The 17,885-nt window shown below is 43.0% G+C and overlaps 1 protein-coding gene across 7 annotated transcripts in view; it reads right to left on the bottom strand.

Moving 5' to 3' along the window:
• NRK (Nik related kinase) overlaps positions 1-17,885 on the bottom strand; it is a 105,617-nt gene that overhangs the window by 8,063 nt on the left and 79,669 nt on the right. For all 7 annotated transcript variants that reach the window (XM_055727210.1, XM_055727207.1, XM_055727212.1 and 4 more), the window contains 9 exons: positions 16,417-16,510; positions 13,761-13,934; positions 12,803-12,932; positions 12,250-12,408; positions 10,475-10,618; positions 9,134-9,268; positions 6,942-7,042; positions 6,281-6,430; positions 2,805-2,964 (listed from right to left, as the gene is read on the bottom strand). In XM_055727210.1, coding sequence (XP_055583185.1) covers positions 2,805-2,964; positions 6,281-6,430; positions 6,942-7,042; positions 9,134-9,268; positions 10,475-10,618; positions 12,250-12,408; positions 12,803-12,932; positions 13,761-13,934; positions 16,417-16,510 — 1,247 coding nt within the window. The remainder of the gene's footprint in view (positions 1-2,804; positions 2,965-6,280; positions 6,431-6,941; positions 7,043-9,133; positions 9,269-10,474; positions 10,619-12,249; positions 12,409-12,802; positions 12,933-13,760; positions 13,935-16,416; positions 16,511-17,885) is intronic.

Below are 17,885 nucleotides of genomic sequence, written 5' to 3'. Positions count from 1 at the left end.
AATGTATTGGAAATTTTTCCAATGACAACTGAGAACTGAGAGGGGCTGTTTGGAGTCTGCCTCCCTTCAGTTCTGGAATCTGCAGAAGTATAAAAAACAAGTGAGACGGATGGATGGAGACAGACACCTTTCCTTCCAGACAAAACTGCAGTCCTGCTTTCTGAGCCCTGGGAGAAGTTCTACAAAGAACTGGCTGTTTAGTCAGCTCCCCTAACCTTACTATCCAAACCATTTCATCTCTCTCCCTCCCTCCCTGCCTCCTGAGCAGGATGTTTCATTATACCTGGATGGGCACCACCTTCCCACGGTGATGCCCATTTCTCTAGACTGACTACAGAGAAAATCTGAACTATTCACATAGACAAAACTCTTCAACTTCTGTACAGTACAATTCACCAGACAGGCTGCCACCCACCCTCAGAAGCATCTTCTCCATCCTCTTCCTATTTTATGCCCTAAAATACTGTAACAAAAACACGTAGGCAATTTTGTACTGATAGCTTTCCATGCAATTGATTATCATCGTGGTGTGCAGAAGAACAGGAGAAACAGCTGTATGAGCACATGGAAAGGCAAACGTCCAAATGGCATTCCTTCTATTAAGATGTAATCAACCTTGAGGAATTGAGAGTATTATGACTAGCCAGAAGTATACCGAAGGCTGTTTTAAATTAATTAACTAGCACAGAAGATCACATATTCACCTGGTCCAAAGTGGTGAAGTTTTATTCACTTAAATGCTAGCTGCATACACGCAAGGGAGTTTTTACTGAAGTCAAGACAGTGTGATTTCCAGGCTACAAGAATGCTTTACAAACCTCTCCCTCGTATCTGTCGGTTTGATGATTCAGTACTTTCAACAGCCCTAGGGAGAAGGACTCAAGCTCTCTCTGCTGTGCTTCTGAGGCACTCCTGCAAACTCTGTCTAGAGTAAGTGAAAAAGCTTTGAGACGAATCAGTGCCCAGTGACACAAACTGCAAATTTCCAAGTAGGAGTCATAGATCTGTGACCCTTCTTGCAATATCCCCCCTTTCTAAAGCAGGATGCAAGGAAGCCCCTCGTCCCCTATATATCATCCATCTTTGAAACACTATCTAGTAACAGTGACTCTTTAGGACATAGCTTATAGTAATAATACAACTAGAAAAGCCTGTAATAGTTTAAAATAACATCCATGGTTTAAAAAGTAGTAAACATGGGATTAGGGTTAATCTCTTGCAGGATGCTTATATAAATCCACGGATTTCAAAATTGATTCTTCCCAAGGGAGGGAAAAACGAGTTCTAACTGATGGAAGTACATGTGGGAAAACAAAGGAGAGTTTAAATAGTTATGAAAATCATATACCATCTATGCACATCATCAGATGGATGAGACATTACAGTTTAAAGAAAACATTCACATTAGTAAGCTTGCTACTTTTAGTAATGTCTAAGGAAGCGCGTCCCATAACGCCATGCTTCTTGCAAGCTTCAGTCTCCTTCAGATAGCATCTGTCAGTGCAGCTCCCAGTTGTGTTCAGTATTTCTCATTAGAGCTCTTCTTACCTTGGCTGACTAATTGCTTTTTGATTATTGACTATTTCTTACAGTGTTTCTAAGGGGGATGTAAAATTTCAACATATCAAAGACCATTAGATATTCCTATGAAAAATGGAGAATGGGCTTGAAACATTTTAATTATGCTCAGTAGCTCTGAATATGGGCTGAGAATTGGGGATAAGGCTGCTCAGTGAAGGGAAGGAAACACTGTCTAGTTAGCTCATAACTTTCTACCTGCCTGTTGAAACTGAACCCATTTTGCTGCTGAATTTTATTGAAAAAGTGCAAAAGATAAGTTGTCATGTCACGATTTGTGTTCCAGAGGTGGGTTTCTTGCCCTCAATACTGTGGAAACCCTCTACAAATGTTAAACCCAGCATTTACTCAAGGGTGTTATTCTCCTGATTTTAACTTTTCCTAAAACTACCCAGATGGAAGTGAAAGGAGAAAGGTGAGCATCCTTGATTTTGCACTGTGGCATCCAGTTTCTGCCAAGCAAATACTATGCTTTTGTACAACCTAAGCATCTTGGGCTTTGTTTGTTGGTATGTTTGTTTTAAGATGCAGGAGACCAGGAGTGAACCAGGAAAGAAATTAAAAGCAACCAATAGTAAAACCAAAAAAATCTGCCTGTCTTGTTCTTGGTTTTCCCCACACTGTTAACTTGAAGTCCTCTGGGGAAGGTGAAACAAAAAGCTGGCCTGGCTACAATACCATCGGAATCTCCTGCACAGCCACCCGCAAGCATGGAGAGACTGAGAATCTATTAGAAACACACTGGGCTGGCAGCCCCATGAATCTAAAGTGGTAAAATTAAGGGGCCATTTGACAGCAGTTACAGATCTCTTCAGTAAACTGACCTCTCCACAGCTGTGAATTTTTACATAAAACGCTATGGGCTATGAACAATCGGAGTAGGAAACAAGAGCACCTTTCCCCCCCGCCCCTGTAAGTCACACAATTCTCTCTGTGAAAGCTGGTAGTAAGCTGTATCCTCAGTGAATATACACCCTGGCTGTATAGCCAAGGTATGATGCCATAAAGAGTGCGACAAGAATACAAACGCTACGATCCAAATGTGAAGACCCTATTGCAATCATTGGCTGTCTTAACACAAACATACATAAATCTGTTTACACATCTGGTTTGCTCAGAAGCTCCTTTATGTGCCATACCCCTTTCATACGGATACAAACCTCATAAAGAAGTCAGGCTTCACGCAGCAGTCTTATATTTAATAAAGTGCTATTTTTCATACCTACCTACAGATGCTGGCATTTCTCCCCACTGTAAAACCGTCTCCTTTGTGAAATGCCCATATATATCAATGTAGATGCCTTCATCTTCATAGGTGAGTAAAAGCTCCATTCCGCTGGTATTCGGGAGGATGATAATGGCATGTGGGCGAATAGTCCCCTGGATCTAGAATCATATTTTACTAAGATTTATATCAGAAAATGGACTGCAATTTTAGTGACTACATCAATCCAACTAGCTTGGCAGAGCGATAAAAAAAACTAGCTCATGGCTCATGGAAAGTGAAAGAAACGCCTGTTTTCAGGAAGGCTGCGTATTTTGCTAGCTAGCCTCTGAAACAGGCTTTCTCCCCTCCTCCCCCTTTGAATATCACAGTAGGTTTGCAAACAAATCAATGTTCCATATTTCACTATACATTTACCGGTATTAATTGGTTTCAAGAAGCCATGGAGCCGCTGAGACACAATAATATTTACTTACTCACAAAACAATTGCATTCTTTAAGTAGAAGAAAGATGAAACAAATTTGAATTCACAATTATTTCAGAAGATGGAGGAAGGACAAACACTTTCACGTTCCAGGAAATCAGTGCTTTCACTTTCCATGCTATTTCCCTATCCCCACTCACAAGCTATAACAATATTTACAGCCAGTTGAAAAGCTACCTGGACCTTTCAAATACAAGCCATCCTAACCCTAACCCTTCCCACATCCTTCACTAAAAAGAGTTCCCCATTTAAACGCTGTTCTGTACACATTTTCTGCATGCCACAGGAACGCTGCATGTCACTCACACAAATTATTTTAATAGCTGTTCAATGCACTAGAATCTCTCCCAGAAGCCAACATGTCCCAAGTGGAGAAAAAAAAAAAGTCTGAAGTACACAACAGTGAAGATGGGGTTTGATGAAATCATTCTTGAAAGGAAAAGAGGACAGCTTTAAAAAACAATAACAAAACACTTCCCTGTTTAAAGCACTACTCAAAACAGGATGTTAAATAGTAAAGCGCTAGAATTAATATTTTAATAGGAAGCGTATGACTGGAGTTTTACATCATTCGCACAAGCCAGCAACACACAGATTATTTTTTTTTTTCCTTCAAGCACATACATTTATGCACACTGTAAGGGCACAAGGAACAGTAAAAGAAGCACTGAAGCTGTACTTGCCAAACTGAGCACACTCAGGCCAACCACTTGACTCCGTGCCTCCGCAACAACTATCCGTAACACTAGAACGGGGATCCAGAGTCGCAGAGCAATTTTAATGCGTTGCCTTGGTACTCGCATGAGCGATCGAAGCAGGTAAGAGATGAAGAAAGAGATGGGGAACCAGGAAAAGAGGCTACCAGAAAGCAAGAGTATCTAGAGTCAGCCTGTTAACGTCGGGTCTGTTGCCACCACAAAGCTCCTTGAGAGAATTACCCAATTCTAACAGATGTTCTTTAAAATAATAAAATACTGAAAAAGATACAGCCACTGTAGCAGCAGATTTATTTCAGGTCTAAGACTCTAAAGGGAAAATATATTTTTAGTACGTTCTAACTTTTGGTTGAAGAGCACACACAAGCGGAGTCAGTCTTAAAGGTGCCCCACATATTCAGGACAGTCACCTGGGAAATCTCTTTGATCAGGTACATAATTATATCTGCAGCCTGTTGAAAAACTAAAGCCTCTGAGAAGGTTCACTTTTGTCTTTGCCTTTCTCATCTTGGGCAATTATGCTAATGATCTTTTTCATAAGTCATTATTCACCTTGCTTAGCAACCAGCTTCCAGGGATGGCATGCGGGCACCACGCTCAGAGTTATAAACTGATGTGACTGTTTCATGTTGCATGGTTAACAAAGCCATTAATTGTCAGATTAAATAAACCCTCTAACAAAACAGATACGAAGTCTCTTACCAAACCCAGCACAGAAACAAACAGTGCAAGCTTTTATCAGGTGATCCAACGGTTTCTTCTGAACCGCTAGAAAAGATTTTGGTTTTGTTTTGTTTTTTTAAATTTTTAATAGTTTTTAATTGAAGAGAAGTTTATAAAGCTTAACAGCCATCCTCAAACACCGTGTCCATGAGGAGCTCAGGCCTGACAGCATCTGAAGGCTGTACTTGCCAGGGCAGCAAGGGATCAAGTGGCTTGCACGGGAGGTGTGGGTTTTCACTGGGTTTGAAAACGTGGGGCTGAGAGTGGAGAAGAAGAAGTTAAAAAATAAAAGGGTTCAAGGCACACGCTGCAACATGCAGATCTGGGATGAGACTTCTTCAGATCTCCTGAGCGTAACTTCGCGACATGTTGCCTTGGGATGCAGGGAGGCCATGGCACCCAGATGAGCTAACCCCCTGCCCCTCGGGAGAGCTGTTGACTTCAGGGAGGTTCTCAAGTGTGCACAGAAGTTTCCTTGCCAGGAGCCTCCCATCAAACTGGAGCCCTGGGAACCTGCTGAAAACCGAAGCCCTCAGGTTTCTCTAGCTTTTAGTACTCACAGCTTTGAGAACAACTATCTAGAACAGCTAAAAAATAAGCGAACCAACCAACAAAAAAGATTTAAACCATAGCACAGACTTCATATTGGGCAGCCCCATGACAGTCATTCACTTCTGCATGGGAATTTTCCATGATCTGAGTTTAAGCAGGAATTTAGCGATCACCATCACCTCAATGAATGGATGCACAATGCAATATGCATGCATCAACCAGAAATCAACACCTTCATGCCAATTTCTTGACAAATCTAATGGGAAAATCCTGAGGAAAATGTAAAAATTCTTTTGGATTTAAGGACTGATTTCATGGGCAACTGAACGGTAAGACAATCAGCAAATTTATTTAGTCTGGAAGTTGGGTTTCTGCAAAGTTGTGACTGAAAGGCAAATCACATTTTGCACACATAGCCTGGATCTTTAATCACGTGAAAGAAATGCAACTTTGCTCCACGGTGAAGAGACTGGGATTGTTCACGGGTGCACATGTACACCTGGATCCTCTAGCTACAGGCACTCACTGGTGCAAAGGTAACATGCTTGCAGTGGATCGAGACTAAAATATGTGGCAACGGCTTTTGTAACCCAGGCCAAATTCCAGCCCAATTCAGCAATAGGTTAATCAGCTTGTTAGTAAGATTGAAAAGCATGGTGATAGATTGTAAAAGTCACCTAAACTCACACAGATATTGTTGTGTCTTTGATTGCTTAAGGAGTCCTGAATTTCCCGGATAAATCAATTAAAAATAGCACTGTCCATACAACAGGATTTCTGACATCATGCCATTAAAACTGTTATTCTAAATGTGATAAAAGCCTCTTAACAGAGCTTCAGTGTTATAAAAGTATATGAAAAGTGGTTTTCTATTAGCTGATATACGGTAATTTTATCTCCTAACCCTGTCTTCTGAAATATAGCACAACTCTTAACCTGATCATCATACATATACAGGCCAAAGAACAGAGGCATTTACATAACTTTTTGGAGTATCTTACGTGTGTTGGAAGGTACAGGTCATATACAGATCCAGAGTCCACATCAATAGCATGAAAGCCTACTAGGGAGCCATATATGACTTTTAATCTTTGTCCATTTTCAACGGTCAGGTCAACTGACAGCGGTTTGTGATGAAGTGCGGTAAAGGACTGGAAAAGGAAAAATACACTGTAAAACACAATAAAGCTGTTGGTTTACAGATCTACACATACGACCTTAAGAATTTTCAAAACTCCAAAGTTAGACAGCTACTTTTGTTAAATAGTATGTTGCATTTATAGAGCTAAATATCCACCATCCACCAAGTTGCAAGGAGAGTTCAGTTGTATTTTGAAAAAAATCCAGATTATAGAAATGCACTAGGCGAAAATTAGGCTAAGTACCATTCATGTTCAAACCATTCATGTTCAATTTCCTCCTCTTTTGAGGGAAATCAGCATCAACTTTGTGAACTCAAATGTACTTTTTGGCACAGCCCTGAAACAAGTTATTCACAGCTAACAGAATCCTGACTGTGGTGGTTTTATGACTGCCATCTCCAATGTATGTCAAACGTGCTACATTTTATTTGAAAGAATGTTATACAAAGCAACAAAAAACAAAAGCAAAGAGTAGATGAGGGACAGCAATACATCTGAACCAGAGTGAAGTTTCACTTACCTTAAAAGCCATGAATTTGTGATAAGGCTTTGGAGCCCAAGCATAAACCTCCACTGAGTTTTTCAAAGCAATTACAAGGAATTTGATTCTCTCATATTTTACTGTAATACAAGAAGAACAATTCCTTAGGCACCAGACAGACACTGGCAAGACCATCTCATCACATGAAATAATTTCAACGGACTGCTTTTAGAGGTAGACATTACCCAACAAAGGAGACTAATGAATTCTGGATATCAATGTTTAACACTTTGTGTAAGTGACAATACCTTGACTGAAAACATATAGTTCATTTATTCTCAATAAAGCCAGATGACTGTTAAGAACTTTTACATATTGCTTTTCATGTACCTATGAAAACAAATAATACATATCTTACTGGTCAGGAAAAAAGGTCTTGACCCTGCAGCTAAGCCCACCTACCTTATTTTTCAAGTGTGAACACACCCCAGCATAGCTGGTTGTGAATAAGCTGCTGTGGGAGGAATGGTGCTGTTAGCTGAACAATTCTGTTACACTCTGCAGGATTAATTTTCATTTCACTGTTCATGCACAGGGTTAAATCCCCATGTGCTAGTGTGGGCAAAGGACTTCCATGTTTCCGAGATGAGTAAGCATTTAAGAGATGAGTAATTTTTCTAAGATGATTAAGGTCATGTTGGGTCCATCGAGAATAAATGAAGAATCATGCACTGAAAATTAAGGCTTCTTGGTACATTGTGTTTTCACCCTGCCAGAGACAAGCATTTGCTTTGGAAACAGAACACCAGGGTATTGCATCCAAAAGCATTTACCCTTCATTTCATATTCAGCATCTGCTTGGCAGGGATTTTTAAAAGATGCAGGTGTTACACTACTGAAGTGAGGGTTGTTTTCTGTGGGAGGAGGGCTTCATCAGCCCTTGTGGCTTACAAAAGGAGCAGTTCACACCAGCCAAACAGTATAGCAGAGGCATGAAGAGTGGCTAAGGATAAGACACTGGTCAGGAAAATCTCACATAGGCAGAGAAAAAAAACCCCACAAACCCACAAAAATCACCCAACAAACCAAACTCCACTAAAATGTGGAAGAGTTCAACCTTTTCCTCTTCTACCTGGAAAAATGGCTGTAAAACCAAAGGTCAAGATACAAGAAGATTCACCAAGAGAAAAACAACAGCAGCTGTTTAGTCAAGGAAGTAAGAGTGGCTTGTCGTATGTAAACACGGAAGCTCCTGTCAAATGTTTGCCTAATTTTAGGATGACTATTTCTATTTATTTTATTTTTTAAAAAAACCACACCAAACCCAAAGATGAGCAACTGAAGTGGAATATGTGGGTGCTCTAGCTATAATCAACCACAAAGTAACAATGCACATCTGTTTCACATTCTTTCTTGGATTTAACCCTTGCCACTTTTAAAACCATGAGATATAAAAGCAGGAAAAAAAAAAGTCAAACAAAATATTTATGAGTCAGCCACCTCTCCGTCTCCTGCATTCCTCTATATCATTTCTCTATTTGACTTTGAAAAAAGTGCCACTTTCACATACCATCTTTCACCAAAGCAAAATTTGTGCTATATATCACACCCCTCACTCAGTTAAATGACAGGAACTACCACAACACTGATGTTGACCTTCAAGAATGAACTGCCTGAAAGCCAAATAAAAGCAAGACGGCTTTTCAGCTGCTACAGTACCATTCCCAGTGTGTAAGTTTAAACAAAGGTATATTTAGTTCTTTTATGATCTCAAGACAGGAATGATCTGTAGCACATCCAATCTGATCTACCTACGGACATCGCACAAATGTGATTTACTAGTACTTTACTAGTCCAGTTTCTTAGCAGTTACTCCGGGCCAGGAGGGAAGCTGAATAGCACGGAGGTGGAAAAGATCAGCCTAATTAAAACCTTAAATAACTACAGATTTTCTAAACCACTAACTGAGCAACAGACCAGGGCTGGCACTCCCTTCTTTCAGCCATCATAGGGAATACCCGTAACATCACCTGCTAACTGCTGCAAAAAGAGATGCTACCTGGAATGACAGGAGCAAAGCACCTGCCACGTCAAACAAGGAGGTTTGAAAGAACCCGGAGATATTCAGCCCAATACAATCCTGAAACAGAGCTGAAGAAAAAGGTTGGTGTCCCGAAATGCAGAAGGATGATTAAACAACTCTCTGAGGAAAAAAACCAAAAAGTCCTTACCAACTTTGTAGTGTACGCAGCCTTCCAGGTCACCCACAGACACCCAGCCTTGCCGCTTCTCCACCTCTGGATCATTGCGCAAAATTTTATTTCTCAGCCATGACAAGTAATATACCCTCAACTTATTCTTCTTCCCTAGGATTTGCAAGATAAGACAGACATAACGCTTTAACTCACTGAAGCACAAACGCTCCCACGCTCACAAAAAGCCAGTTTGGTGACTTTGGGTAGAGCGGGTGTTTGTGCCTCGCGGATGGCGACGCGCAGGAGGCACCTGGAACACCAGCAGCCCTATGGCCTGTGGCACACGCAATTACTTCGTGACTCAAGCTGCATGCAAGCTTTTCACACCTGACTAAAATTCTTCCCTCAGGCCAAAGAATAGGTCTCTACAGAGGCATGTGTTATCAGAAATAATCACGTTATCTGGCATTCACTCTTTGATGTGAAGGAAGGAACACAGCCATGGCCTACAATGGCCATTTTGCATGACTCATTCAGTGCTAATTAACTGACTATCTTCATTAAAGGCAGCTATTTTCTTTTGGATGCCTTTCCAGGTGAGAATGACTTTGTCATCTTTCATCTCAGTCTGTCTTTCTGTCACTTTAGTGCTTAAGTACATATGATTAACATCAGCCTGGGATCACAGGTTGGTCTAAAGAGAAGGACTGTGTCACATAACCAACTGGACCTGGCCACATGGTCCAGCTCTTGCCGTCATCTACCATGGGAAGTCTGGACGGAAGACAAGGAGCTGCAATTCCTTGCTGGACCTACATCTCTGACCTTGTTATGTACTAAGCATCCTTTGAGGCCGCTCTCATCCACGGGGAATACAGGCCCCAGTACCCTGCAGGGCAGAGTCCAAGCTGTTTGTCAGCAGTCGTTGGAGGTGCTACTCCATTTAATGTTACTGATGCTTTCACAGTACAGATCACTCTCATGTTACCACTCGTACATCTTGTTGAACACAGATTGAGGCTACTTAATGATATTTTAATAGAATTGCACTTTGATAAATGCTCACCCATCACAGAAACAAGCAAAAAGAGTGACAAACTGTAACTTGCTGAGAGCCAGTTCATTTTAAGGATATGAAACACTTCGTACTTCCCCCAAACCATTTTAAACATTACCCAGGTAATGAAACATCCCAAAGCCTCTCTGAAATGAGAATGTAAATGTTTAAAAATTCAAGAGAGTTTTCCTATTAACAAGAATAACTGTCCTGTGTTTTTCTGTAAGAGGAAATTCCTCAACCTAGTTTATAACCCAATTCTTCTTTTTAATTGCTTCCAACCCCAGTGCAGGTCAGATACTTTTAGACACTGAACTAACCTGATATAGTAATTAGCACATTGAGTCCTTCCAGAACATCCATTTGCTGGAATCGCCTCCTTGTAATCAGCGAATAAACTCTGCCTTGCCCACTTCTGTCCAGCAGCCACAATCCAGTCTCTGTTCCCACCAGTAAATTTACTCCTGTTGATACATGGAAAAAAAATCCTGCATAAATCACCTAACGATTCAGAGGCCACCAAGTGTTCACTGTTTTGAGAGCTGATTCTTATTTAGTCTCACTTAATGGTACCCGATAATTTCTTTGTTGCTCTGTGGATGACCTCCCAGAAAAATGAATAGAAGAAAAAAGGATTTCACCATTACAGTTTTTACCTAGCAGAACATTTATATGCCCGTGTAACTTGAAGGATATTCAAGGATAGTTCCGCTGAGGTCAATGTTGATGTAAACAAAAAGGAAAATGCTTTGTGAACTCCAGCTCCTCAGGTGACCTTGGGAAGTGCCTGTGAGCACTGCAAAAGTCCCAGTCCAGATCCACTCCACTGGCAACACAGGAGATCCAACTAAATGATCTAAAAGTGTCTACCAATTAAGAGACAAAAATAACAATAAAATTTCCCTCTTTCTCCAAATACAACACTCAAAACACTGGAGGACCAAACTTGTGGGAAAAAGGGCTGCTGTTATGAGGAAGCACAGTGCGTGTTTACGAAAAGTCTGTTTTGCAAGAATGTTTTCAAATGCCAAATTCAAGGAGCAAATCCCTCTGAAATCCACCTGCTCCCAAGGAAGTGAAAGCTTTAGTGGATTGCTAACATCAGAGGATGTCAAAAACATGTTCGGCTGGCATGACAGCTATGTTTCCTAATCAGCAGGTTCTAAAGAAACCACATGAGGTACCCCGCTATAACAAGCAACCTCCTCTACTGGCGATGCTCTGACAAGTAGCTGGTGCTCTTCAACCTCAAGGCACATCTACAGTCCTTGCCACACAGCTCCATTCTTAATTTGAAATCCTGGACTCCTACAAACATACATTACACAAAATCTGTGAAGCTGTAAACTGGAAATCTATATTTCCTTCAGATAATGTTGCGTCTGCTTGACTTATTTGCCATTCCAGACTCAAAAACTGAGTAGTAGTAAAAGGCTGGGTGAGCCCCATAGAATACATCTGTTCTTCCAAAGTAGGAAGATGGTTAAAATAAGTCAAGAGCTTAGCCAGAGACTGGGACAAGGACTACATTCATCTTGGTTTTACGCTATATGAAGCCAACCCTGTAAAAGGGGTGATCCAGCGAGGTTCTGAGTAAGCACTGACAGCAGGACCTAAGGAAGCCAAGCTTCGGGGAACACTGGTGCCTGCCCTGCTTCAGAGTCTTGGAATACCTCACACACACACGAGAGCAAACAGCTTCAGGTTTGGATTATTTCCACTGGGTCAGGGCTTAGTGTGACCAGCTGTACTGCTCTGCAGCTCAGCCAGGAGTAAGCATCATGAGCTGCATAAGCTACTAAAACATTTGCAACTTCTGGTTCTTTCAACGAACGGAGTTTCAGTTTGGTGCCCAACCAAAACATTTTCTCATTCTGATGCACAAAATCCTTTGCGACTGTGAGTCATCTGTTTGCCACCTTCTACCAGGAAGGCAGCGCCACGTGAGTGACTCGGGTATCTGCTTGGCGATCCGCTCCAGGGTTTTCTGATGGGAGAAGCTCAATACAACTGTGAAATCCGCCTGGCACATACTGCCAGCCTCTCCAGCTGCTGCCTTCCCTCCACACACATGCCCAAGTACTTCTGAGCTTACCCCACAACGCAGCACAAAGGACCTCCGAGTTGAATTTCTTCTTATATTTACGAATTTCTGGACTGTCGCTCTGTGGGCGGATATTCGTCGGGTTGACATTGACAACGGAGCCCTTCCTGGCATTTTCTCTCCTGCCAGGCTCAGGCTTTGCACTGGATGCTAGAATGAAAGACACAGGCGATCATGAAAAACGTAAGCATTTGGCTACAGCTCACATTTGACCTGTTTATGGCTGAATGAAAGAAACCCCAGAGGCATGAGAAAACACCTTGGGAGCATTATGTAGCCAGAGGGAAAAAAAAACCAAAAACCAAATACACATCTGGAAAATTCCTCAGGCATTCCTGAGTAAGCACTGTGGTAGCACAGCAGCAGAGCAGAGCACATCTGGAAGAAGGGCAGAAGCAGTGCATTGAACATTCACAGCTATGTGCAGGTTCGGTTTCTGGAGATGTTACTGTCAGTCTCCATTTCCAAGCAATAGGCCCTCCCCACTCCCCCCAGAAAAAGAAACCAGGAGTGACATTTTATGAGAAGGGTGAAGCATACTCACGAGAGCTACAGGAAGGTCCTACTGGACTGGTGGGAGGGGTGATGGGCAGAAGTCTAGGATCTATGAATGAAGTAAACGATGTTGTAGACGAGGTGCTGCTCTTTGACGGCGTGCTTTCAGTGCACGGGGTCTGCAATGAAAAACAAGAGCTGCTTCAGGAGGGCCATTCTAGGGGAGCGGGCAGCGCACAGCAGTGGGGTGCCTCCGAGGTTCAGAAGAATGGGGATGCAGCACACTCAGCCATGATAAAGAGTCTTAAAGCAGCAGACCCACGGTACAAACTCAGTAACAGGTGGCCTGAGCAGTTGTGCTGGGATGCTCAGCCAGGCTGCACTGCACTGAGATCACCGGTTCCTCCGACCAGCCCGCCCGTGACTCCCCGCTGCCCCGTCTGCCCCAACCCCCTTGCAGCAAGGGGATGCTGGTGCCTCAGATAAGGCAGTTCAGGATGTGACCCCCTGACAGAGCTGTCACTCACCTCCAGGGACACACTTCTCCCCCAGAGCTGCCTGTGCCTACAGCAGTGCTGGGGTCCCTTCAGGGCTGCTGCGTCACGCTGCCCCAGCCCCTGCCCACCCCGCCGGGCACCGGGATGGGGAGAGCCAGGGACAACGCACAGAGGCAGGCGAGAGCGCTGCGTTGCTGATGTGACAGGTACAGGAGCTGAGGGTACAAGCCCTTCTAGCTCAGGTAAAAGGGGAGGAAAAAACTGAAGGAAAGAACAGGGAGCAGCAAGGGAGATGGGGGTAAACAAGTGGAACAAGAAAATCTCGTTAGGGATTGCAAGATTTCTTACCCATCCCCTAGATAATTTTTTTCAGGAAAAGAAGGGATGTGGTGAAAAATCTCATAATAAAAAAAGGCAGGATAGATGAAGTTAAAATGCTCTCAGCCTCAGCTCTTAACGGTTGCGGAAAATGATGGTACAAACTCATTCAACCTGTAGTTTACCTCTTACCTTATTCAGAGGTTTGTTTTGAGGTTCCTGGCTAGTCAGTGGCACTTTTGGTGGGTTCACAGGCGAGTCTGAAATTTGGCTTTGCTGGAGGAGATCTGGCAGGAGATAGTTCTGGTTGTTCACGCTCCAGAGGCCTTCTGGGGTGCCAGAGATTTGTTTCCCTAAAATCTGATCCTGCACATGAGAACATAGAGTTAAACTCCCAATTTAGCATACGTCCAATGCACTATGCAACTCCTGTTAGTTAGGACAAGAGATAATGAGCATATGGGGCGGAGTGCTCTGCGTGACGCATCATGTAAAGACAAACCCTATGGAAAGATTAAAATAAATAATTAAACACAAAAAAGCGTGTGGCAAACACCTGAGAAACCAACACTGGCTTCCACTCCTGAAGTGCTCCACAAACGTTCCTCATCCACATTTCCTCAACCACAGGTAAAGAAGCAACTTCAACCTCAGACACACTTGAGACAGAATCAAATGGCTTGTCCTAACGTTACAGATCTGACCTCTGCCCACCACACTCAGAGGCAGGTACCTCTCAGTTCTGCACCCTTAGCATTCATTTCATCGCTACTGTCCATTCAGTGAATTAGGAAAGCTTAGTCTAGAATGATGACATTCAGTAGGATCCAGTATCAGCATTTCCAGTGCAATGATGGCTGGTGACCAGCTTCAAGGAAATACTTGTAAACCACGTAAGGTCTGAGGCATGACACATGCTCTCTCCCTGACAGCAGAAAATACAGTCAGAGGTCACTTTCTGGGAATACACGGTTAGAAGCTTTAAGTAGAAGAAAGATGGGACGTGTAAAGCAAGCGGTGTCCCAGATGGGACGGGCAGTGCAGGGGGATCCACCCCTGGCCATGATCGGTCAGGGTACCTGAAAGCCATCGGCACCAGAATGCAGAATATGATGGGAGCCAACCGCTACACCAGAAAATTCCTCCTGATTTACACCGAAGCAAAAAGCACCACCAAACATGAGCAGCTCCTGGCTGGTTGAATTCAAGGTAAGCCTGTGCATCATACAGACTTTGATAAACAACCAACTGAAATCAGATCAGCTTTTTTCAATGCTGGCCAAAATATGAAAAGAAAAATAAAAAAGGTAGATAATTCTAAATAAAATATATTTGCCTTTTAAAAGACAAGTCATTAACTAGAAGTCAAATGGATGGTCTAAGTATTATACATTTTGATTTATATATAAACCCCCAACCCAACCCAAAACACATGTGCCAGTATAAGATTAGGGAATCAAGCCAGCATGGGGCTTTTTTGTCCAGTTTTGAGTCAGATCTAGCTGAACTCAACCGAACGCCCATTCAAATCATTTGGGCCATTCAAACTACCTCAAACCAGTTCGTGCTGATGGGCCAGGGAAAGGGATGTTGGAACAAGTCATGGAGACTCATGACGGCTGTGGTTGGTGAAGCAGAGGTGGGCAGAAGGGACAGGAGTCTGCGTCAGGAGGAGGGAGAAGACTGGAGGCATCAGGGAAGGTTTGTTAGGAGAGGCGGCAGTGATCTGTCCATTCTCACTCCTGCATCGTCCTCCCCAAACCCATCAGAAAATGTGACCTCCACTCTTCTCCATCCTGCCTCATCCTCAGTCTGGGCCTCAAAGACCTCATCCATCTCCTTTCCCTCAAGCAGCCTATTTCCAAAGCCTGGATATCAGGGGAGAGGCAAAGCACTGGGCTGCTTTACCACAAAAGAAATACTGATTTATGCCCCGTTTGTAATTCCTTCTCTGAAGCAGGGTCTTTCCTCCTCGGAGATGGTGTGACAAAGGCGAAGTGGGACTTCCCATTCTCAGTCAAGAAGGATGCCACTCTGGTTTGAAGCTTAGAAATCACACTAGAGGTAATGAAAACTCCTTTTTCTTCCTAGCCCTGCCACAGCTCATACAAGCAGCTCTGGGGAAAACACCAGTTTCACAGCAATTTATTATCCTGATCTGTGAAACAGAAGTACACTCAGTAATACGTGAGAAGTGTTCTGACGCTGAGTGCCAGTCTTATTACTGTGATTTTTTTTTTTTTGTTTTTGACCACAAAGAACATTGTTCTGCTTTTTCTGTCTTCATCTTTTCTGCACTGATGTTTATCACAGGGGAAAATCCACATGACAAAGTCTCTACTAGAAACTACAGCCGGGAAGGAACCACAACATGACATGCGAGAAGACGTGTATTTTTGCTAAGCCAGTAGGGAAAGGTAAGGTGGTTTTCCCCTCTTCTGGTAATAATTTAAGTAGTAAGAGGTAGGTTTCTTTAAATTGGAATAAAAAAATGTCAAGATTTTTAAAAACAGCCACAATGCACACCAACAATAATCAACAGTGTTGCTTTTTGCGACCTGCCCAACGCCTTCAAGAAATACGTTGGCATCAGAAACTACTACCAGGTCAATAACAAGGACAAATAAAGAAGCACAATTCCATACCTAAATGTAACTATTTTTATAGGAAGCACAAACCCTGAAGGTACACATTTTTTCAAGGCTTAGAGCTATAATTTGCAATGACAGAGCAGGACTTCAGAGAGAAAGTGCTGCCGAGAAGAAACGAATACAGCGTTTATCATGCATGTTAACGATCTGGCTCCCCCCCCCAACTGTACCCACCCCCTTACAAATGGCCAAATTACCTTCTGTTCTGTGACAGTGCTTTGGGGTTTCAGTTCAATTCCATCTGGTACTCTCGTCCTTGAGAAATCTGCCACTCTGCTGCTTAGCAGTTGCCTGGTAACAAACTCCAATTAATGAACAGAACTAGTTCAGAGGGGAGGGAGGGAGAAAAAAAAAAAAAAAAAAAAGAGCCCCAAAACCCAAAAAGACCCCTCCACACACATACACATGTTCAAAGCATAATTAACATTCACTAGTTACTCTTACAGGTTCTTGCACAAAAGCAAGCTGATTAGTCTGTGGATGTGCCTGAATGGACTCGAGCCTGACGACCACTCGCACACAGCAGGGAGCTCTCCCCACCTCGATGCAGAGCATCCCCACCTTGACGCAGAGCATCCCTTCATCTCCCTGCATTTCACTCATCCTTTTTCCAACAACGCATAGCTCAGGCAAGTGGAAGCTGGTCCCTCAAGCTGTCATTTGAGAACTGCCTGCTCCAAAACTGCTCCTGTCTCAACCTTGTACACTACCCGGCACAGTGCAATGATGAGCTACCCTGCTTTCCAGAGAAAGAACATCACCTGCACTTGCCAGGGGGAGAGCCGGGGCTCCACTGTGTCACAGTATCTTTGCCAGTGCCTAAAGACAGGCTACACTGGGATTTCATACTGTGAATCAGTCCCTGAAACACAGACATCCTCACCTTACGTACAAAGAAAGAAAGAGAATGTTGCCCAGTGCACACAGAGACAGAAGAACGCGCTGGACTGGCTGGGGCCAAAAGCCCACCTAGCCCAGTATCCTGCCTTCCACAGTGACCAAAAGCAGACACCTGAACAAAGAGCAAGAACAAGGCAAGCACCTGCTGTGATATTCCCTAGCATACTATTGCCTCCCACGCAACCCGTGGTATCTGCATTTTAAACTTCTTCACCCAAGTGGAGCTGCCTCAGACTTCTGTCAGGGAGGCTCTGGCCCCATTTCTGTGCATTTCCACCCACATTATCTATTCCACTTATTTATTTACATACATTTATTACTGCAATCCATTTAAGCCTATTACATGTCTGCCTTTCCAGTATAAATAAAACTGACTGGATTCAGGATGCTGGTGTGAAGAGCCCTACCAGAGCCACATGAGAACTGGTAGATTGTAAGGGTCTGTTTTTTCAAATGCCCAATGTGGTAACAAAGAAGGTCTGGTGAAAAAGCTACCAACTGAAGATCGCAGTGAAGGAGTAGAAGTTTTTGTGGCTTTTTTTTTGTTGTTGTGGTGGTGGTTTTTTTGGTTTGTTTGTTTTTTGTTTTGTTTTGTTTTGTTTCGGGTCATCATATAAATATTTGCATCCTAAACTTAGAAGGAATGGCAAGATATGGAGTAGGATCAATGGTGAGTGCAAGGACCTGTTCTTATCCGGAAAGCAAGCAGCAGCTGATCTTAAATGATGCCAACCTCCCACTTAGTAGAGGGAGAAACTATTTCCTA

Source organism: Falco cherrug, chromosome 15, assembly GCF_023634085.1.
Source record: "Falco cherrug isolate bFalChe1 chromosome 15, bFalChe1.pri, whole genome shotgun sequence".
In the NCBI taxonomy this organism is placed as follows: Eukaryota; Metazoa; Chordata; class Aves; order Falconiformes; family Falconidae; genus Falco; species Falco cherrug.
The sequence above is the reverse complement of the archived record's forward strand: the minus strand, read 5'-3'. Positions and strand labels throughout refer to the sequence as shown.